At 42.5% G+C, this 23,494-nt stretch overlaps 2 protein-coding genes across 4 annotated transcripts in view; both read right to left on the reverse strand.

Annotated features, from left to right (window-relative positions):
* Window positions 1–23,494, reverse strand: part of CEMIP (cell migration inducing hyaluronidase 1) — a 115,044-nt gene that overhangs the window by 77,855 nt on the left and 13,695 nt on the right. The gene's annotated exons all lie outside the window — the stretch shown is intronic.
* Window positions 1–23,494, reverse strand: part of LOC118251910 (cell surface hyaluronidase-like) — a 57,706-nt gene that overhangs the window by 17,666 nt on the left and 16,546 nt on the right. The window contains exons 12-19 of the mRNA XM_035554568.2: window positions 22,939–23,067; window positions 21,841–21,926; window positions 21,329–21,460; window positions 21,174–21,209; window positions 20,358–20,510; window positions 18,774–18,951; window positions 14,007–14,222; window positions 5,794–6,002 (exon numbers count right to left, since the gene is read on the reverse strand). Coding sequence (XP_035410461.2) covers window positions 5,794–6,002; window positions 14,007–14,222; window positions 18,774–18,951; window positions 20,358–20,510; window positions 21,174–21,209; window positions 21,329–21,460; window positions 21,841–21,926; window positions 22,939–23,067 — 1,139 coding nt within the window. The remainder of the gene's footprint in view (window positions 1–5,793; window positions 6,003–14,006; window positions 14,223–18,773; window positions 18,952–20,357; window positions 20,511–21,173; window positions 21,210–21,328; window positions 21,461–21,840; window positions 21,927–22,938; window positions 23,068–23,494) is intronic.

Consider the following 23,494-nt stretch of genomic DNA (forward strand, 5'->3'; position numbering starts at 1 on the left):
ATTTAAGGGATTTAAATAGACAGAAGGGATTCAACTATATGTGCTGATTTCTGTGTCATGTGGATGATTAACTCTGAATTACAGATGTAATCAGGATGGACAAGCTATGAAACCCAGGTAGTGCTTTACTTACTGTTATTGGAAATAGTGATGATGTTACTTGTATTACATTCAGATCTAGGCGATCGAGGTCAGCACTCACATACATACAAGTGACAAGGAAGCAGTCACAGCCTTGAACTGTTAGCTGCACTTTGAAATACTAACTTCACCTTCCTGTCCATTTATCAATCTGAAAAGCACAAGGAAAAGTGCATTCGAAACTAATTTGAAAAAGGAGCAATTTAGGAAATATCCATAAACTGGGCAAGTCTGCAACAAGCACATTCTAGCCTTGTCTCATTATCTTTGTTTTCCTCCAACCGTTATCACCACTAAAGAATTTAATCGCAGAGATGACAAGTAGCTGAAAGTATGAATCAGAATGGCGTTGAATAAAAAGCCATAGGATAAACACCCACCTAGACAGCCCTGAAAAAGACAGATATAACCAGTCCCCTGGAGTTTCAGTGCAGACATGGTCTACATAAGTTGTCTGCTTGCACTGAAATCTCCACCTTTGGATAGGTGACAGCATTCTAGAGATTTCATATCACCCAGCATCAGAAGGCCCTGCTGTTTTTAATCCAAAATTGAGACACAAGCCAGCTCATTCCAGCCACTAGAATTTTCAGATAATTAAGATTATTTTCTTGTGAACATGACAATAAGCCATAGCGCAGAACCCCAGCCTAGCAAACGCAGGAATCCAGCAGTACACCTGTGCTGTCCCTGCACAAATACCACAGCATGGGGAATGCTGGACACGTGCCCAAGCACACACATGGACATCTGCTCTTTTGTTTGCTCTTGACAAGAAATTTGGCTCTCCACTGCCAAAAAAACAAACAAACAAAAAAAAACTTTGGAAAACCTCTCATGAGGATTCAGCTCCTGCGACAAGGCACCAAACAATGTCAGTGTTACAAACCTCACTGTACCTCTTCAGGTGAAGCTGAGAGGGTGCCGATGAGGAAAGCCCAGGGAAAGCTGCCCAGAACTTTTCCCTGATGCTGGCACCAACCAGACTTGCAGTACACAAGAAAGCCCCTGCTTGCAAGACTGTGGCAATCTGCCTATAAAAAATACCCCCTTTATGCTACTACCTGCTCACATCTCCCTGAAATTCTCCGAATCACAGCAGAGAGCCCTAATAAGGGAAACTCTTACCACCGAGCCTCAACAGACCAAGTATAGAGATATTTGCCTGTGCTCATAAAAAAACAAGGAACGTTTAATTGCCACTGCTTTTCAGGCTGCTTCCACAACACAACTTACTACTCTATACTTCAGATATGGGCTTTGAGGAGATTTAATTCTTATCTTTAGATTTGCTGATAACATAAATAAGCCTGACTGATTTACTGAACAGCACTGTGCCTTTGATAACAGTATGTGCTTTAGCTTCTTCTGCAATTAGAGAACTTGCACACACACAAAGCCTATGTCATTGAATTGATGGACTTTGTTTCTGACTTTGCTTATTCTATGAAGTGCCGATCCTTGTACTGGTTTTCAGCACCTGAAAGGACGCACTTACTTTCAAGTGAACATCTCTCCTCCTGTCTTACCAGCCTCTCCCTCCTCTCTTAACAAGCCTGATGCTCTCTGCGGGCCTTTGTTCTTCAGAAACTGGACAGCAATTTTGAACAAAGCCCTTAAGTCAGTTTTACAGATAGTTCCATCTTTCTGTGAAGCACAAAAAGAAGAAGAAAACTCAGAAACAGGTCAGAGGGGGTGGGCACTGTTCCAGCAAAGAGATGAAGCCTGTACAGGAGAGGTCTGAAGGTCTCAGTTCATGTAGGTTTTGCACACACTTCATGTTTGATTAAAACAACCTTCAGAGGGACTGGAGTGGTTCTGGAGCACACTTCATGCCTGGTAATTCAAATTCTAGCCAGTACTTTCCTTCTGTTCACTTGCCAAAATGTTCAAAAGTTACTTGTCCTGCATTAACTCTTTTCAGAAGCATCAACAGCCAGTCTTTTCCCTGTCCTCAGAGGGAAACTCCCAGCCACTGATAGACAACCCTATCTACAGTAAAAAAAAAAAAGCATTTATTTTCAGACAGCCATGTTGCCCAGCAGCATGCAAGCACAGCCTGAAGGTCTCAGCCCAGGCTTTATATCTGCCTACCAGTCAGCTAGTGCCACAGCTCCCCTGACAAACACAAACAAGAACAGCTCTCGTTGGAAGCAAAGCTGAGCGCACGAAGCAGCCCATTTGCACTTGACTTTGCACTGCACAGCCACAGATGGCAGTACGTGGAGACACAGTGATGTTTTTGGTTTAGCTACATATTTTGATGCAATTGGAGAAACCAAAGAGGGAAGGTCTTTTAAAAACAACAACAACCCTCTAATCGTGGCTTGAATCAGTGCTCAGGAGACACACACACTGCAGCAATCCTTCAGGTGCCACAGCAAAAAGAAGGCAAGTTGTCCTCCTCCACTGGGCAAAGACACCTGGGTAGTACCCCTGATGAGACTCGCAGCTGAGCCTTGTGAATTCTTCCCAACCAGCTCCTGCCCACATGAGGAATCCTGATGTTCCAGTCTTTTAATAAACATTTAAACTGGAATTACTTTTACGAGGTCTTTCTACAGTGCTTCAGAAGCAGTGAAAGCGTTAATCATACAAAAATTCAACTTCAGTGCTATGCCTGACCTCCAAAGAAATGCAAATCCTGGTACACATCTCCTTGTCAAATTCCTTATTTCCCCTCTGACCTTCCTTTAGCCAGCACAGAGAAAATCCTTCCAGAAGCATGAGGCAGCTGTGAAAGCAGCATCCTGGATATATTTATCCATCATTTTACAATGACAAGTCTAAAAATAGTTTGATTGTTTGCTAAAGTTATGTCTGAAAATACTAATCCTAGAATATTGCTATTAAAGTTCATCAGGCATTTTTTGTTTTGCATCACATATATTTTGCATGGATATAACCATGTTAAGAGCTCATTTTTTGGCAGATTATTTGGTATTTTTGATTTTTTAAAAAAGGACAAAAAGCATAAAGCCACTCGAGACAGGTAAAAGCCTTCCCTGATTTTCCAACTCTCACTACTCTGGGCCCCCCAGTTTGAGATTTCTTCCATTCCAGAAATGACTGGAATACAATGTTTAATAAAGATCATACATGGAACTGCTTAAGCAGAAACTTGTTTTCCCTCAAGTTCCTAAATCCTGTTTTTCACCTTAAAGGAATTGCTTTTGCCTATGATTTTGCATGCAGTCTGGACATTTCACCGTTGCCACTGCATCAAGTCTCACAGCACTGACACAGTGTAGTCGCACATCTCATTCGCGGTTATTTCTTAGCAAAATGCTTTAAATCATTGAATCACGTAGATTGGAAAAGACCCTTAAGATCACCAAATCCAACTGTCAGCCTAACATTACTGTGTCCACAGCGAAACCATGTCCCTAAGCACCACATCCACACGTCTCTTAAATACCTCCAGGCCTGGTGACTCCACCACTTCTTTGGGCAGCCTGTCCCAATGCCTCATCACCCTTTCCATGAAGAAATTCTTCCCAAAATCTATTCTAAACCTCCCCTGAAAGAACTTGAGGCTGTTTCCTTGCATCCCATCACCTGAGAAAAGAGACCAACACCCTCCTCAGTGTAATCTCCTTTCAGGTGGCTGTAGAGAGCAATGAGGTCTCTCCTCAGCCTCCTTCAGCCTCCTTTTTTTTTTTTTCCCCTCCAGATTCAACAGCCTCAGCTCCCTCAGCTGCTTCTTGTATGTCTTGTTTTCTAGTCCCTTCACCAGCTTTGTTGCTCTTCTCTGAATGGTTTCCAGCAACTCAATATCTTTCTTGTGGTGAAATGAAGTAAAATTTAAAAGAAAAAAATATTTTTCCCTTATTACAGTATATTTCTTTTTTATAGTTCTTTAAAACAAACACCTTGCCAACAGTTTCTGGATCAGAAAAGTCTACAAACCTTTGACATGTTCAAATAACTTAATTGGTTTCACACGAGACAAAGACTACCACAAACACATTGTGGTTTTCAATAGTAAAAGTTAAATCTGTTGCTGCTTGAACAAGGGCTGAACATCAAACTGAGTTTTATCAGTCACCCAGTGCTGCCTTCAAATTTGAATCTGTGCTTGAAGACCACGGGCCAAAGCTTTGGCAAGTACTATCTGGCATAGTGATAGGGTAATCACCGCATACGCAGGCAGAAGACTTAGGTCTATAATTACGAGGAAATAGCTAATTATTTAAAGACAGATAATAATTGCAAACCTCAGCTTGCCCATGATTGACTAAAGGGTTTTCCTCTTCCTTAAAGTGCATGAACTTATATTAATAGAGAAAACAGTGATTTAGTTCTAATCATTCCTCTGTGACAGGAACATCCAACCACAGCTCCTCCCGTGACTCGGTCATGGCCCTACAGCTATCTACATCTTTCAATCCAAACAGGACCAGTTACACATCATTTACAAAAATGCATGTGATGCATAAAGAGAAAACATTGCCTTTCTCAGCTACATTTCCACGAGGCTTCATAACTGGACTGCAGATAGTATTTTCCCCAAGTTTCATCAGCTCCAAATTTCAGGGGGCCCAAACATTGTTCAAGCCTTTGCCAAAACGATCCTAACTGAAACTATGGCAGTGACTCTCTGCTAGAGGATCAGAGAATGGGTGTAGGGCTTGGTGGGTAATACAGGATGGACCTCAAAATCTGCCACATTTACTAGTGGTATGTGCTACTTCACATCCTCTATGCCTCTGACTTTTATGTCAGCTACGTAATACCTGCTTTGCAAATCCAAGCCTCCATGTGGCTGGGTTACATGTAGTTATGAAAGATCTCATTTGCATAATGCAAATTCTCTTCCTGCACTGCCTTTTTATTAGGAAACTAAGGAGCCACAGAAACTGCAGAACCCAGGGGTATGGACAGGTATTTTTTTGGTTCTCATCTCTTGCAACAAATCTCTGCTAACCTTGGTAATGTCTGTCACAGCTAAGCCGAATAGATTACAGGACTCTCTCCTAGCAGGTGTACCAGTGAAAAGGACAAGTAATTTCACCAAAGAAAGAAGAACATTGGTCCTGAACCAGTACTGAAAACTGTAAAAGAAATTATGCAAAATGAAACAGATTGCAAGGGAAAAAGGTAGGTCTAAACCAGCTATGCCTTGCTTTTATGTAACGCTAGATGAGATGGAAGAAAACATGGAAAATAAATACAGCACAGCCTGCAATTTTGTTGTACCAAGTCCTAATGCTTTAAAATATTGTATAGAAAACAACAGTGATCACAGTACTGTTTGGATTACAGAAGATGCACAGCTCTGTGCACATTCTGATGGACTTCTGCACTTTATATATATATGGGAGGTAAATTATGTGTGCAGCAACTAGTACAAACAAATGAACAAGAGCCAGAGCTCTTCTGGAGCGATTTCAGGGACAGAAGGCCAGGACTTACTTGGATTCTGTTTCAAAACTTACTGGAAAGGGAAACATCTCTGTACATCAAAAAAGCGGGAACGAAGCGGAAGCAGAGGCAACTCTTTGCATTGGTAAGTGCCAGTCATTAACACCTTGCTTTGGTGCTCTCAGAAATTGCAGAAACATTCAAAGGTTGAGTTGCAAAGAACCTGGGAAATTGTTAGAGCTCCAGAACTTTTAAAACAGAACATCTTCTAACAACATAGGGGAGTACCTGTTGAAGTTGATCGGGTACAGGATGATATCCTCAGGTGCTCTTCCATCCCACTGGATGATATAAGCCTGCTCCAGCATGACAACAGGCTGGTACTGCTGGTATGGTGCTCCTCTGTTCACGCCTTGCAACTGCAAGGGGTGGGAAGAGTATGTTGCTCTGGCAATGGATAGGGTCAGATTCTCAGGGCGCCTGGCCTGAATATAAAGCTGAGGGTGAAAGGAAAATGACAAACATATTCATTAAACTAGCTGGGCTCAGCCATAACATGTGCATTTGATCATCGTTGCCTGTAAATGTTTTTTGCCAGTGAAGAACTCAGAACGTTTGGAAAGTCACTGAAACATTTCCAGTTCAAATAAAAAGGTAAAACAGAAATAGCATCTGCAGACCTTTGTGGGGACACCATGAAGTGAGATATGAATTGTACAGCACCATAAAAACATTCACTATTCAAAATCTTCAGGGAAAAGGATAATCAAGGAAATATTGCAAAGTAACTGTTTTTTATGAATTCAAATAACTACACTTTAAAAACAGCCTTATTCCATTGAAAATACAGAAAACTCTTAAGTGATTTCAACTAGCTTTGGATCAGGTCCAGTTATCTAATGGAATCCACATCTCTGCTCTCAAGCAGCAAGCTAGGATGAAATTTTAGGGGCTAAAACTCAATGGCTTGACTGTATGATCTTACAGACTAAATACAATGGTGCACATTTCAACAGAGTTCTTCTGTCTGAGGACCAACAGATGCCCTTGGCCTGTAGACACAGACACAGACACAGATTTCCAGGTTGGAAGAGACCTCAAGATCATCGAGTCCAACCTCCGACCTAACACTAAGTACTCCACTAAACCATATCGCTAAGCTCTACATCTAAACGTCTTTTAAAGACCTCCAGGGATGGTGACTCCACCACCTCCCTGGGCAGCCCGTTCCAATGCTTAATAACCCTTTCGGTAAAGAAGTACTTCCTAACATCCAACCTAAAACTCCCCTGTCGCAACTTTCGCCCATTCCCCCTCGTCCTGTCACCAGGCACGTGGGAGAACAGACCAGCCCCCGCCTCGCTACAGCCTCCTTTAAGGTAACTGTAGAGAGCGATAAGGTCGCCCCTGAGCCTCCTCTTCTCCAGGCTGAACAAGCCCAGCTCCCTCAGCCGCTCCTCGTAAGACTTGTTCTCCAGACCCCTCACCAGCTTGGTCGCCCTTCTCTGGACTCGCTCGAGCACGTCCATGTCCTTCCTGTAGCGAGGGGCCCAAAACTGAACACAGTACTCGAGGTGCGGCCTCACCAGAGCCGAGTACAGGGGCACAATCACTTCCCTAGACCTGCTGGCCACACTGCTTCTTATACAGGCCAGGATGCTGTTGGCCTTCTTGGCCACCTGAGCACACTGCTGGCTCATATTCAGCCGACTATCAACCAATACTCCCAGGTCCTTCTCGGCCAGGCAGCTTTCCAGCCACTCATCTCGCAGCCTGTAGCTCTGCTTGGGGTTGTTGCGCCCCAGGTGCAGGACCCGGCACTTGGCCTTGTTGAACTTCATACAGTTGACCTCAGCCCATCGCTCCAGCCTATCCAGATCCTCCTGCAGAGCCTTCCTGCCCTCGAGCAGATCGACACACGCACTTAGCTTGGTGTCATCTGCAAACTTACTGAGGGTGCACTGGATGCCCTCATCCAGATCATTGATAAAGATATTAAAGAGGACCGGCCCCAGTACCGAGCCCTGGGGGACACCACTTGTGACCAGCCTCCAACCAGATTTGACTCCATTCACCACAACTCTCTGGGCCCGGCTACCCAGCCAGTTTCTAACCCAGCGAAGCGTACGCCAGTCCAAGCCCCGAGCAGCCAGTTTCTTGAGGAGAATGTTGTGGGGAACGGTGTCAAAAGCCTTACTGAGGTCAAGGTAAACCACATCCACAGCCCTTCCCTCATCCACCAAGCGCGTCACTTTGTCATAGAAGGAGATCAGGTTCGTCAAGCAGGACCTGCCTTTCATAAACCCATGCTGACTGGGCCTGATCGCCTGCTTGCCCTGCAAGTGCCGCGTGATGACCCTCAAGATAATCTGCTCCATGAGCTTTCCTGGCACCGAGGTCAAACTGACAGGCCTATAGTTCCCCGGGTCTGCTCTCCGGCCCTTCTTATAGATGGGCGTCACATTGGCTAGCCGCCAGTCAACTGGGACCTCCCCCGATAGCCAGGACTGCCGATAAATGATGGAAAGCAGCTCGGCCAGCTCCTCCGCCAGTTCTTTCAGTACCCTCGGGTGCATCCCATCCGGCCCCATCGACTTGCGTACATCCAAGTGCTGTAGCAGGTCGCCAACCATTTCCTCGTGGATAGCGAGGGCCACATCCTGCTCCCCATACCCTTCCACCAGCTCAGGGCACTGGGTATCCAGAGAACAACCGGTATTGCCGCTAAAGACTGAGGCAAAGGCGGCATTAAGCACCTCAGCCTTTTCCTCATCCTTAGTAACTAGGTTTCCCCTCGCATCCAGTAAAGGATGGAGATTCTCCTTAGTCCTCCGTTTCGCGTTGATATATTTGTAAAAGGATTTTTTGTTGTCTTTAACGGCAGTAGCCAGGTCGAGCTCCAGATGAGCTTTGGCCTTTCTAATTTTCTCCCTGCACAGCCTCGCTACATCCTTGTAGTCCTCCTCAGTGGCCCGCCCTTTTTTCCAAAGATTATAAACCCTCTTTTTTCTGCTAAGCACAAGCCACACCTCTCTGTTGAGCCAGGCCGGTCTTCTTCCACGCCGGCTCGTCTTTGGGCACGTGGGGACGGACCGCTCCTGTGCCATTAAGATTTCCTTCTTGAGGAGCGCCCAGCCTTCCTGGACTCCTCTGCCCTTCAGAACCGCCTCCCAAGGGACTCGGCCAACCAGCGTCCTGAGCAGCTCAAAGTCAGCCCTCCGGAAGTCCAATACAGCAGTTTTACTGGTCCCCTTCCTGGCCTTGCCGAGAATAGAGTAGTAGTTCAAACCTGCAGGTAGTTCAAACCTGCAGGCCAATTACAAAACCACACTCCAGTTTTACACTTCTTCTTTCCTTCCATAACTTAAATGAAGGCCACTTCATGTGGCAAGCGTTATCTTTAAGGTTGAATACATGATGTCCACCTGCTTCTCCCCTTATGAAATTCTACTGCAGAAGGAGGATGCATACAAACTGTCATACAAACTGGTCTCAGAACACAGGGATGTAGCAGGCTGCTTGTCAAGTTCCCTGAAAGGTTGAAAATGCATAGCGGACAGGTGGGAACACCTATAAGCATGCTTCCTCCAGTCTCTTGCAATGCAGAATAGGGTTGTTTGCCTCAGGAACAGGAATGTCCATCATAAAAATCCGTATTAGCTCAGTAATGCCTAAGCTTCTACATGAGCAACAATTCAGCACAATTATTTTTAAACTTAATTTCTGTCTTTGAGGTAGATCAAAATGGAGTCAGTCTTTTAGCAGATTTTAATACTGCAGGTAAGGACACAGGCACAGCCAAGACTAGGAGAGGTCAAGACGAAGTCTTTCGGGATATCCGCCTTCCAGTGCTAGGCTGTGAGGCCTTGGTCCCTCACATCTCCATATCTGCTTCTCTTCTCCTTGTCTTGGCTACACAGATTGAAACCAAAACAGACTGTTTCTCACTGTTTTATACAAAAGCTTCATTTAGCTAGGGTTTCTAGCTTCTACTGTATCACTAGTGATAAGAGAAGATACCATGTCCTTAAAATACAACAGAAATTGCTTTGCTGACTCCAAACCACAGCCAAGAAGCAAGTGCTTGCCAGGACATTTGGTTTGCCTTTTGGCAGACCATGTGACACCAAAAGCAGCAGATTCCCATTGCTTTCTTCTTGGATTGTAATGCCCTGGCCACAGCAAAATTCGTTTGAGAGAAGACAGAGGTGGTGTATCCTCCTGTTTGAAGGAACATGGGACAAGAAGGGGATCCAATCCCTGGCCATGCAATCCCTGACCTCCTTGCTGTGATGCCAATTAATGTTAGTTCTAGTGCTTGGGTTTTGTTACCCTTTCAGGACTGCAATCAACACAAACAGATTAAAATCCCAGAAGAGTCATCCACCAAAGGATGCTCTTAATTCCCAATGAGCTAAATGAAATAAGGGAGTGTAACAAGAGAATTTTGTTCTAGGATGAAAAATTCATCTTCCTAGCAACATCTCCATTATTTTTTGTTTAGATCTACAAAAATACATAAGAGAAGAAAGAGGGTCATAATGATACTCTAAAATATGATAAAATAGTAAGAGAAGAAGATACCCCAGATGCTACAACCTAAGGAGAAGAGCTATTTAAAACATTCTAAAATGTGAACCTACTGCTTGCCTGGATCATTTAATGGACATAGTTGTCATTTTAGCTGCTTAACACTTCATGCTAAAAAGGTGTGTCAGATTTCCCTGTGCTTACATTGCAATTTTCCCAAGTAGATTGTGAAACTGAGAAGATAATTTCTTTTACAATTCATGGGGGAGCTGCTATTCAGCTGGATAGCAAGTATGAAGATAAGCAAAATGCAAAGCACTAGAACAGAAAATCTTGATTTCTGAGAGAAAGTTTGGTTGCGTTTCTAGTTTTTTTTTAACATTGTTTCTGTTCTGCTGTACTGTCAGCTGTCAAACTGGGGTAAAATCCTTTAAAAATGACAACTCAAAACATCTTCTGCTCTTCTGGTTGTTCAGTTGTTCAAAGTAGGCTCAGTTCCCAAAGGAACAATTTTTCTCTATGAACTTCCAAGTGAAGACTTTAAAATTCTTTCAGAAAGAAAAAAAAAAAACAAAACACAAAACATATTTTTTTCATCCTGTAAGACATACTAGGACAAATTTTAGCCCTAAAAATAACAGCAGCTTTGCTGACATCAGCAAAACTATTTTTATTTGGTGTGCATTTTCCATTGATGTGCATCAGAAATCAAAATTGGACCTCTTTGTCCAAATATGGAGCACTAGCTGAAAAATATCTTGCAGGCTTTTCTTTCTTCCCAGCCTGTGAGGTGCCAACACTGCTCAGGGACCACACATTACATTATGATGGGATCATAAAGTTTTGCTGGGAAAAACACTGTTCATTACATACTGCATCTCTTGCTTGCTTTACCTTTAAAAGCATTATTGTGAAAACCAGCTATGCAGCACTTAATAGATAAGTGGCTACCTACTGGACATATGCAACTTAGATGTGCAGGGTTATTGTAGTTGCAAAAACAGAGTTAACAGAAATTGGACAATTTCTAGTTCAGCAGTCTGCAGTAAGGTGGTGACTTTTTGGAGCGAACCGGTGAAAAATCAACAGCATTACCTAAAGTATTTTATAATAGCAAGGCATCATTTTTTTTTTTTTTAACTCAGAAATGACACTAATCCAGTTAAGTGGCAGTCTCTTATGAAACTCTAATATTTTTTTAAGCTTATAAAGGAAAAAAGCATGTACTGCCAAAAACTGCCTATTTTAAAAGAAACTAAAAAAAGAGGTTTCACAGTCTGTCCTGATGAGTTTCTCTGAAGTCTGCAAGGAAGCAGTAAGTGCACAGCGTCAACTGCCCAGTAGGCACCAGGGCACTTCTCTTGCTGTGTATATAAAAATCAGAAATGGTTGAGGAATCTCATTTACATTTTCACAAGTAATGCAGGTGTTGAGGAGTCTCCAGGCTAGTGCTTTTGGAAATCTCACCCACCTACATGGAAAGAACTATGGAATGGACCTCTCCCTACATTTTTCTCTTATTATTAGCCTCTGCAACAGCTGAAAATCAGGTTGAGAGGACACCGAGAACCTCAACACCTTGCTGACAGAGTCTGAGTGACTCACAGAGATTCCCAGAAGCTGTGGTGCTGCCAACTCTTGTGATTTCCCTGTCGGTCTCCCTCTCTCTGATGTTCTTCCTTAAAGCTTGGCTTTGTTTACATTACATGAGAGTTTCAGCTGTCATTGAAAAAATAAATAAAAAAGGATTTGGTCTCGTTTGTACAATGATAACCCTACAGACTTCAGAATCCAAAGGGGAGGACAAAGAGGCCTGATAGTTCTTGTCTGCGTAAATCTCATGATCTTAAGCTGGTCCCACAACCCTTTGTTGGTAGCGAAAGGCAACGTTGGAGCCAAAGCACAATGCACTTCTCAGTACTTCCCGCTGAAGGAAGCTCTCAGACACCACGTGGGGAAGGTGGCGTAATGCTCCTTGGACATGGTGAGGAGCAAGGGCGACAAACCAACCTTGGGAAGGTGGGAACATCAGCCTGAGTCGCCAGATTAAAACATCCTCAGGAAAGTCTGTCCCCGGGATTTTGTGGTGCTAGAAACACTGCCAGAGGAATAGGTTTTCCCCTGGCATTTCCTTTCCTAGGCAAATTTCATCCAGAAGAAGAGCATGAAAAGTGAATGGAAGAAACCAAGCAGAAAGGAATTAACTGAACTCTAGGCATTTTGCTCAGAAAGGATTTGGCTGCAATGTTAGCCGAAGGACTTGGATCTCCATTTTCCATGCCAAGTAGCCCATCCCTAGTCTGACTGTCTTGGGCTCAGTTCAGCAGCAATATAAGAGTCACTATTTCCTTCAGCTGAAAGGACATTTTCACCTGCTTGCGCTAGGGAAGAATAAAAGTTCTTGTCTACCAGAGCTACATGAAAAGGAAAAGAAAAACAGATTTTGTAATAGAGCTGCTAAGATCAAAGCCAACCATCTTTCTCCATAATTGGATTCACTCTTTTAGGCTTTTGATCTGAAATATGACACTCAGAACTTAGCACACAAATAAATCATCGGTTTGTAAAGACACTGAGAACCAAGGTCAAGCTGAAATAATTCAACAGTTATACCCTCCAAATTAAATCAAACCCTGCTGCACAGGACCAACTTCTTCTACATTACACGCATATACATTTCCCTACCCAAAACCTATAAAGTTAATAAGAACTTCACTCATCCTGCTGGATGCTGATTAGAAGAAAAACGCTGGTAAGTAACGGATCCCAGAGAAGTGAATGTTTACACTTGCCTAAACCTAGCCAAGGAAATTCTCTGTGGTGGAAAAACTGCCTCAACACGTAGAGTGCCATGATCGCAAGGGTATTAATAGACACAAAAACACAAATGTCTACTTGTTTACAATCCTAAATTTAACTGTTATATTGCCAGAGCACAGAATATGATTTCTCTAGAGACACAGAGCAAAATGTAAGTGCCAAGGAGAAATCCCTAATTCAGTGGAACTGCTATCCATAGGAGCCTAATCCTGTTTCTGCCTGGTCAATACTGAACCAGAAGACATAAGTCCAGTGTCTAGACACTTAAACAGCAATTCCTGATCTCTGCTGTGCAACTAAAGCAAACACAAATAAATTTTTTTAGCTTAAGGAGACACACAATTTGGACACGACTGTGCATATATTATGTATGCATAGAAGTCTCAAAGACAATTGCATTCCTAAAATTTTCATGTAGAAAAACTCCTTGGAGAAAGGGGAGCAGAGTGATGTTTGACTGCCTAAGCTGTGAGCCTATCCTTTACTACACATCAGAGAACGACAGAAAAAGAGCCTTCAGAAGTCCTCCAAAGTGGAAAAAATGTGAATCTGAGTTTGCAACCCCTCCAGAGATGCAACTGTAGGACATAAGGCTCTACTAATCCTCATGCTCACAAAACTGTGTGTTAAAAAGGCAAACCTGACAGTCTGCTCTTTCCAGGGGGGCAAATTAATGCTTCCTGGTCTTCAGTGACTTCAGGCAGAGTTTCATCCTGTGCTGCACCTACCGATGGCTGGGCAATGACTACTGACTCCCCATGAGACAAGAGTAACATCTTCCATTACAGAAACTAGATTCACCAGAGTGATGGAAACTAGAGTTATCCACTGGAGCCCCATGACAGAGTGAACAAACTTCTGGAAACAAGGACTTAGAAAATATCAGACTTTTCCCCAGCTAGATTTCAACTTGTAGCCTCTTGTGGGCAATGGAAAGAAAAAGGGCTCCTTACAGCCATAGGTTAGAGGAAACTGCACAACAGGGGCTTTACCGAGTCCTTGGAATTAGGCAGATAACACTGAGAGCAGTAAAATTATACCAAATTTATTATTGTTCTGCTATCTTTTCGAGAGTTCATCAGGTTTCACTCCACCACCCCTAAGACCCACCCAACATGCCCAGTGACATTGCCTGCAGTCACCCCTCTTACCTGTGCAAATCTCCCGGTGCACATCATCCCATTCCAGCGTGGAACAGTGAGACACCCAGGATGACGGAGCAAGTAGTTGTCTGCTCTGCCAATGAAAGTGTCCGGATACCCTGTCACAGAGCCATCCAGATCGTGGAAGATGGACATTTTGTCACCATCGTTGTCGTTGTTTCCAAACCACTGGCCTGATCTGCCAAAAAACACTTTCAGTCCAACCTAGCAGGAGAGAGTAAGAAGAAAAAATAAGTAGGGGTTAGAATTTGCGGTGTTTTAACAGCCGAGACAGTGATACAGCTAGAACTAGAAAGCATTATTTGTTGAGCAAAAGTTTTGCTTTGCTTCTTCTACTTAGATATCTGACTACATTGTTTTTGTCTCCTATGTCTTAATCCCAGGAGATATTTTCATTAAAATTAGGCTTTCAGTTCTTTGAATTGAATCCGCAAAACCATTTATTCCTTGAAATCACACAGCAATAAACTGTGCTGTGTCAAAAAGAGGATGACTCAAAGGGAAGGGAAGTACTGGAAGATTGTGAGGTTTGCTGAGAAGTAATCATCGTCTATCCCAGTTGTGATTAAAGAAACAAAAACTACTAAACGTATGGTGAATTTACTCATATATTTCCAATGATCGTTTTAAGTGGTACAATGAGTGCCATTTTTTTGTAATTCATTCCCCCCAAAACCTTATGAAACTCATAAAAGTAACAGAAGTTTTCAGAATTGGCTCTGGCGTACATCCCCTGAAGAACATAGATATGTATATGTATATATGCAAATATTAGGCAAGGAAAATAGCAGGGGACAGCATTATCCTCATTATGCATAGCTCTGTTTTCAAAATTTTTCAGTTGCTAAGTAAAAGACTCTGTCCTGATATGAAAATACAGCAAAACAAGGAAGCTGTAGATGTTCAGCAAAAAGGCATGGGATATTTTAATGTTTGCAGAGGAAATTATTGCAGTGTGCGACAATTAAGTTCTGAGGCAATCAAGACAATAATTATTCCAGGTCAAGTACACTGAATGAATCCTGCAGCGATGTATATTAAAAGAGACAGCATAAATAGCATCTTGATCACACCGACCCAAAAGACTGTAATTTGTTCCATTTAGCTCAACTAATTTTAATTGGGCTGCTCACAGAAGTAAGAATTAAGGTCAGCAAGATTAGGCTGCAAGTTTACTAAGGACTTTAAACGTTTTATTTTCACAACAATAAATACAACAACTTAGGAGAATAGGAGGAGCATTGTGATTCTTAGTTAGATGGAAAGTCCCACTGACTTAAAAAGAATTTCTACTGCAGCAATAACTACTTGCAGCATAAAAGTAGTGAGAACCTTACATTGCTCTATTAAGTCTTTATTACCTTAAAATTAAATTAAACCCCAGAAGCATTTTTCTGCCACCTCCTTGTCTAAGTATTAGCCTCATAAACAAACACCTGAAGCAGTCTCACTTAAAAGAGGCTCAAGCATATGGAAATTTAATGTATATTTTTGAGTGTATTAAAACCTTTTCTTACTCCACTGCAGGAAATTTTTGCCCAAAGGGCTATTTGGCAAGGAAGGAGGATCTCCTAAGTTCTGTGATTTGTTTTTTTGTTTTGTTTTTCTTTTTTTTTTTTTCATTTTAATTTATAAAAGTGGAAATCTTTGCAAAATGCAAACACTGCTGCAGCTCAAAGCTCCACTATAAACACTTTGTGACAGTGTACTTCTGGGGCTGAATTTGAAAATGGGCACTTCACTGGGGAAGAGAACAAAGTCAGCTGTACTTCAAAACAAACTAAGGCACAGCCTGTACAGCTTATGTTTGATTAACAGTCAGTGATTCCATCCAGCAGGCAGATAGTTTTGGTGCTGATGCTAATATGATTTCGAACATTCTCCTCTAAAAACTCTGAAAGTCAGAAATGAAACAGAAATGATAATGAGCAGTATCGCTTCTTTTATAAACTGTACTTTTGTAAGGCATGTGATGGATGATGGTTACAGGAGTATGTAATTTCTTAGGAATACGCTAAATAAACCTGCCCAAGGGCAGCACAGCTAACACATCTGCAGAGAAGTACTGAAGATTACAGTGGAAAACACTTCTTTCTAGATTAAAAAATAATATACTTGTATCGCTGCTATTATCTTAAGAAAACCTCTTTCAACCAGTGTGAATCTTCTATTTTATCACCAAAGAGCTCTGCTCTCATTAGCATAGCTTTTCCTCTGAAGGAGTGTTGCAAGCTCTCATCCCGCCAGTTCCCTTTAGTCAGGAACCTCTTTAGCTGTTTGCTGTTGTTGTTGCCCATTTTTTTTTTTCAGGGGATAACAGACCTGCCCTTCAATTCAGCATCTACTTTTGTTTTTCCCATTGTGAACTACTTGAAAACTTCTGCTTTGACACAGAACCCCAGCACCATGATAATACAGGTTAAACATAAAAAGGCAACATTAGGAAATGCCCCTCTCTTAGCTAGGCAGGACTGCAGTCCCATGGGAAATGCTAGACTATGGTCAAGAACCTGCTCTGACCCCTCTGAGCTCTTCTAGAGACCACAAACCTGCTGGACACAGAACGCTGGGATGTCTTTGACATAAAAAATTTTAGAGCTGCCATATTGTTGGCACAGTTAGGAGTAAAATAGGCTTGAATCCCCCCTACACTCCTGGCTACAGGAAAAAAATGCTGTTAAAAAATGCACAGTTATTTTTATATAAGAGAATCAGGTTTGTGAATGGAAAGGCAACTAGAACACTTTCTGTGGAGCATAGTGTTTAAGTCTTCTGTTCTACCTGAGCATTTATTTTTACGCTGGAATTAAACAAGACCTGACTGGCTTTATTACTCTGTGGTCTAACCAATCAGCTGATTAGTCTGATTAATTACACAATTATCCTTCAGCATGACTAATATTTTTATCATCACTGTACAACTTGCAGTAATGTTTAATTTATTCTTTAAAAACAACAGTAAAATGATTGTCCCTTAGGGAATTAGTACTCAGCTACCCTTTAAAAAGTAATAAAATGAAGCCTGGAGATGGAAAATTAAATTAAAACAGTCTACAGGCTCTATCTTAACTAGTCAAAGACATATTGTCCCATATAGCAATTAGCAACAAAACAATAAACTAGCCATGGTCCTTCAAGTCTGAAATCAGATTTAGCACATCTGGGTTCAATCCAGATAAAATAAAATCAAAGTGAAAAGAGCTGGGATGCAGGTGGCTACAAACATAAATGATTCTGAAGCTGGCAAAATACCAACTTCAGAAATGGACATTTCTTGGAAATGTACATACATGAAATAATTATTTGGATAATGTCATTAGATTTTTTTTCTTTTTTGTAATAGGCAGACACTAATTATTAAGTCTTCTGATCATTTTTACCTTGAAAATCTCAAATCTTAAAGGTGTTGCAGTACTAAACTTCCTCTCAGGCAAAAAGTGCTGGGACATTTAACAGGCTCATTGGCCTCAAATAGCACAACAGTATTAAAGAGTTGCATTTTCAGCCATTCAAGAGGTAATCATCCCCTTTGCTGATGTGCACAGATATAATCTGTCTGAAACCATTCCATTGGATAGAGTCCTAGCCATTACTGAAGGAAAATTTCCACTCTCTTCCAATCCACTGAACAAAACTTTCATTATACATTTTCCTCACCCTTTTTCCAGGTTGATTTTCTCATTCTTGTTCCCCATGATCGTCTTACAACCATTTCCTCGTGGAAGACATAAGGAAGTAAGTAAAAGAGCCCTTATTCTTATTCCAAAGCTCCCTAAAGTATCCAAAATAACTGAGAGCTCTTTACTGAAATAGAAAGGAACTGTGTTTACTTAAAGGAAGCAGTCAAGTGACTGCAATCAACATCATCCTTTCATAAAATGCCCAGCTGGTGGTGGTCTAAAGTGTACCAGAGAGGGGACAGACAAACTGACTGCTTGCCAGAGTAGTTATATTGGTCAATCCCACAGCAATGGAAATTTTCCTCAAGATAAAGCCAAACCTCAACCCAAAGTTACTACAGTTCATGGACATCCTAACAAGCATGGACCTTGTCTGAAAAAATAAATAAATAAATAAGGAGAGGTTATGACTCCTGAGTGCAAGCCAGGTGGAATTTATCATTTCTCAAGCTAAGTGTGCAGGGCCATGACCCCTGCAGGAATCCAAGACAAAGACTGGAATTGCTCAGCAACCTATGGGTCCTGCCAAGACAGACACAGAGCCACATTCTGCTGTGACTGCTCAAGGAAAGTCCCTGTTTGTCCTCAGCAGGAATTTCACTGCTGAACCCAGAATCTGGACCATGGCTTTGCTTCTAATTGCATTTCCGTCTTTCTTTATAAGAATTGTATTGCAGCTTATTGTCTCCTGCCGTCTCATTGGGTCCCTCTCAAACTCTGAGACCCAGTCTTCACCATGTTCTCGCTATATATTAGCTATGAATGCTGCTCAGCTAAGAGTGGTGACATGGCTGTTCTGATTACAAGGTGAAACCTTCCACTACTGCAGATTTTGTTATATATATCTGCCCAGGTATAAGAAACTTTGATATTGATGCTTCCCAAATTTTATTGGTTTATAAATAACCATCATTAATAATTAAAAAAAAAAAAGTCTTGCAAAATGAAGTGTTGGCATGCACCAATGTAACATGCACCACAGCCTGGAAATTCCTGCTCTAGGATAAATCTCTCACCACTTCTAAAAACTTTGAAAAATTGTGCATCTAACAGCATGCATTCCTGTTTTACTTACGCTTTTCTCCATCAGGATTTGTGACACATTATTCTGGGGGCTTATCTGCCAGGCGTTTTTCATGAAGAACCCAATGGCACTTGAATATCTGTCAACAGTTGGGGTGAACTTCTTGAAAGTGCACTTTGCCATCCTGACAGGCCCATCATAAATCTGGAATCCACGAATAGGGAATGTCCTGTGAGATTTAAAAACAAACAAAATCCTGTGCTAAAAGCTTGGACAAAGCCTGAGTCTTCTCCTGAAAGCACAGAAACCTATCAATAAGCAGGTGAAACATCCTTCCTTTCCCCAAACTGGTATCTGGATGCTTATCACATAGTTAATGAAAAATGAATCTCTGCTGAACATCCTCTACAGGATAAGCCTTGAAGGACAAAACAATGACCTGCACAGCTTACATAAGGCTAGTGTAAAGCAGTTCAAAGCTCTTGCCCCCTGCCACCCTGGGATTCACTGGTATGAGGAAGCCCCAGAGGGATATGTGTCAGCATTGCTATGAAGTTTCCTGTTCCAGGATAAAGAGATTTCTTCAGAAAACCTCGGAATGATTGAAAAAACGATATCAGTGAGACTCCCTGTAGGCAATAGTGTCTCCATGGAAGAAGTTACCAAGTGGTGCAGCACAGTTTCTGCTCTCCCTACAAGCCACCTCACAGGAAATCCCCAGGACCTACTTCACAGCATTTAATGCAGAAAGCTGATTCCTGCAGCACCAGCCAATGGACATGTCAAGGCTGAAGAAGACACCATTGGAGAGAACTTACCCTTTCCATGGTTTGTCTTGAGAAGGTGTCAGATTTACTTAGCCCTGGCAGTGTTTGATTAAAGGGTGGCCTGCTTCAGCTTTGCAGATGGTAATGAAAGCTGGCCAGTAGCAGCATGGGAGGGTAGGTCAACGTCCACCATGTCCAGAAAGACTGCCAGTTTGTTCAGACGTAAAAGCCACACAGCAGACAGCAAAAGGGCACACAGGCTCTCTCCAGCCTGTCGGTCTCTGAGGACTAGATTATATTATTTCTTATAAAGGGTTTAATGATTGCTGAGCATCATCCAAAACATACATTAGGGTAGGATTTAGGCTTGGGGAAGCACAGCTTTCTCAGGGGATGCTGTTGCTTTGGAGGAGGTTGTACTGCTATCAAATTAGGAAATAACATACAGCCATTGAAGGAGAAGTAATATTCAATAATGAAGACACCTTTCTCCATTGTCACATTGGTCTTGTTCGTTCAGCTACGCCAGTAGGAAGGCGTAAGGGAAGCATGGCATAAGGGAGCTGTGCCATCAGGTCAATGCTGTGTTAATGAGGCATTGCACAAAAGCAATTTGGTATCTTTCAGATTCTCTAACCCACTCTCCAGTGACTTATAAATCAAGCAGAAAATTAAATCAAATATTCAGTTGAGAATGCTCTCAAACTGTTGTCCTGACAAGTGAATTTACTTGAATGCTTATTATTTCTGGCCTGTACAATAATTTAAACACTCAGCACAAATTACTTGTTGGTAGCCACATTCATTCCTGAGGTTTTTCTTCAGGCTTGCACTAATGCCAGGAAGAACCAGAAGAAGAACAACTCACTTGTTTCTGGGCAGGGTCCTGTATTCTCCATTTGCCCCTTTCCCCCAGTAGCTGTTCTGCCCTCCCTGGGAGCCAAAGTTGCTGCTTTCTCCAACAAAAATGGAGCGTGTCACTTCCAGGCTGGAGCCGTCATCGGTGGGGAATGTCCCATCACTACAAGCAGACAAAGAAACACCAGATAACTACACAGCCGATTAATTTGCACTGTTAATTACACAAAAGATATAGTATTTCTACCCAACTTATATATCTATTTGCTCTACACCAAGCTACTCCCTAAGTTTTTAGCTACTTCCCTAACACAACAACCAACCATCGCTGGTTCTCATGGCCTGCAACAGGCTCTGGATCTGGCTTATTTTTGCAGGACTTTTGCAAGAGGGGGTGTGACAAGAGAAGTGGGAGTGGGTCAGATGTCAATGGAGAAGACAGACGATGGCAATGCCGGGCCGGCCACTGTGCCCATGGTGCATGAGCTGCAGGCTGAGCCGGGCCACGCTGCCAGGCGAGGGCGGAAGGAAAATCTTCTCCTCAGCAGTGCCAGGTGCTTAATCTGTTGGTTCAGGGCCTACCAGCCAAGAGGAAATATTCGGCAATTACAACATATTCCCCAGACATGCTGAGGCAAAGAGAACGAAAGGCTAAATTATTCCCTGTGTTAACGGCTGCACGGGGAACGCTTGATGTGGTCTGTGAGGGAAATGTGAGATTTTCTTATGTTTTACAGTAATTACCGGGGGAGTGTCTCAGCTTCCATCCTTTGGCCTGATACATTGTGGGGAAAAATCAGGAAGAAGGTACATTTTAAGAAATTACCTCGCCAGAGTGAGTCCAATTCCATTGTCTGAAAACCTAGGATGGGGGAAGCAGAGAGGTGTAAATTACAAAGAATGTCTGAGATGAATTTGGCCTACAGGCCTACTCACGTCTGCCGTGAGGGGAAGGTACGGCACGTAATTATGGTAACCTACCCAGAGTTGCGGAAAATAATGTCGCCTCCCCTGGCCCAGGCCCCATGGTCATTATTTTTAAAAGCAATAAGACCATCAATTACGGCAGGAACTCGTGGCTTTTCAGGATCAGCATCTTGATGGGGGCGAAACCTGAAGCAAGGAGCTGGGTTAATGCAGCACACTTAGGAGCTCTTATGTCATCTTTCAGATGTAAGTTCTTCTTAGTAATTAATAAGAAATGTTGAAGTTTACAAACACGCTAACAGAATAGTGGGATCTAGAATCCTTTTCAAGTGCTTCATGGCTTAGTCTTCATAACCCCAAGTGCACATGTATCATTTTTGATCAGCAATAGTACAAACAATTCAGTGCATAGCTATGAAATATTTGCCTCTGCACATCAGAGAGAGCTTGTGTGTATTTTCAGATGCTCCAGCCGTAATGAGGCATTAATGATCTGCTAAATACAATGCAGAAGCCAGGAAGCAATACAAGTATCCAAAATACTTAGCCATACAACATGTGCTTACCTGGCATTATCGATAGTGAGATACTCTCTGGGATCTTCAGCACTGGCTCTTGTTGTCTTTACTCCTTTTCCAATAAACAAACCAGCCTGAGAATGCAGATGACTCCAATTATTTTAACAGACTGCACACAAGAGACCAGAGATCACAGATTTTATCAATGAACGTGGGCAGCCAGTGTGTGCAGACAGAGCGAGTGCAGGCAGAGCGAGTGCCTGAAGCCTGGGCTTTCTCTTCCCTTTCGGTGTCACTTGGCACCGCTCAGCATGACATTAGCACAGGATGTAGCACACTGAAGTCAGGACAGAGCCTGCCCTGCCATGTGTTACACATCAACGTCTTGGGCTGTCTTCTGACCCAATGCGAGGCACTGAACTCCCACTCTCTCTCTCTCTTGCAGAAAGCAATAAGGGACTTTGCCAAGCTCTTGACAACTTTTTGGAAAAAGATTGTTGTTAAGAAGTAAGGCTTTAAATAAAGAGTGACGAGTCCCCCGACAGTCAAAAGAGAACATGAGCTGCTGTAGCCAAGTTAAAGACTTTGGGATAGAGCAGCAGCTGTCACGGACCAAGATGTAATATACACAAGGCCCAGAAAACAGCACTGATTTCAATCTAGAATCCTGAGAAGTAAGTTAAAAATGCTTTTTCTAGCTTACAGGTTAAGTTTTCATGTCAACAGTATATTTGGGAAATGTGTTTTTCTTGGAATTACCCTTGAATTTTTGGTCTAATTTTTCAAAGGTGATAAGCAGGCCCTGGCACAAGCTATTTTCACTCATCCCCCTATATCCTTGCACCACTGTGGCCAACAGCAGCATTCAGTGTCCTCCTGCCTGTCATTCCTTAAATCTCACTTAGTAGGTGCACCTCTGGCCTGAGCACATCCCCTCTAACACTGGCACCTGAACAGGAGCCCCATTCTGCTCTGGTCCCTCTTTAATCTAGAACGAGCATCATCCCCAAAAGCTGAGTGTCTCTTAATATAGTGCTATAATACCATAATCAAAATTTAAGACAACCATAAATCAGAGCACCATATATTGTCAACCCCACACCATACTGTTGTATTGCTGGTAACATACAAAAATCAATCACATGCCTTGAAATTGGAGTGGACTCTGTTGTTGTAAAATACTCCCAAGGGGGTATGTTCAGCCTGTCCCTCTGGATATCGCCCCTCGGACTGTCCAGTTGGAACCCGGTGGAAGATGTACCATATCCCGACATCCTAAAGACCAAAGGGAGGTCCAAGGAATTGGACACTGCAATTAATGATATAGATTTTCCTGGGGACTTAGTGCTTCCCACTGTGCTGGCCAGATTTCCCAGCTGAGCCTGCAAAACACGTGTGAGTCCCAGGGGACACACAGCAGCACATACTCCCACACCACCCCTCTTATCTTTTGGCATGCACAGTGGGCCCGAGGCACACACACGTGAGTTTTAAAAATCCATATGTTGGGGGTGAAATACAGGTGCTATACAGCCACATTAAACACAAACATGATTTGGTTAAACATCAGAGATAACAACACGGAAAGAGTACATATTTATATATACAAATGTAAAATTATATTGGACATTTAACTATTAACTACTAATAAAAATCAACATTTGTTAAGAGATGCCACACACCATTTCCAGCCATCGTTGTG

Source organism: Cygnus atratus, chromosome 11 (genome assembly GCF_013377495.2).
Source record: "Cygnus atratus isolate AKBS03 ecotype Queensland, Australia chromosome 11, CAtr_DNAZoo_HiC_assembly, whole genome shotgun sequence".
NCBI lineage: Eukaryota > Metazoa > Chordata > Aves > Anseriformes > Anatidae > Cygnus > Cygnus atratus.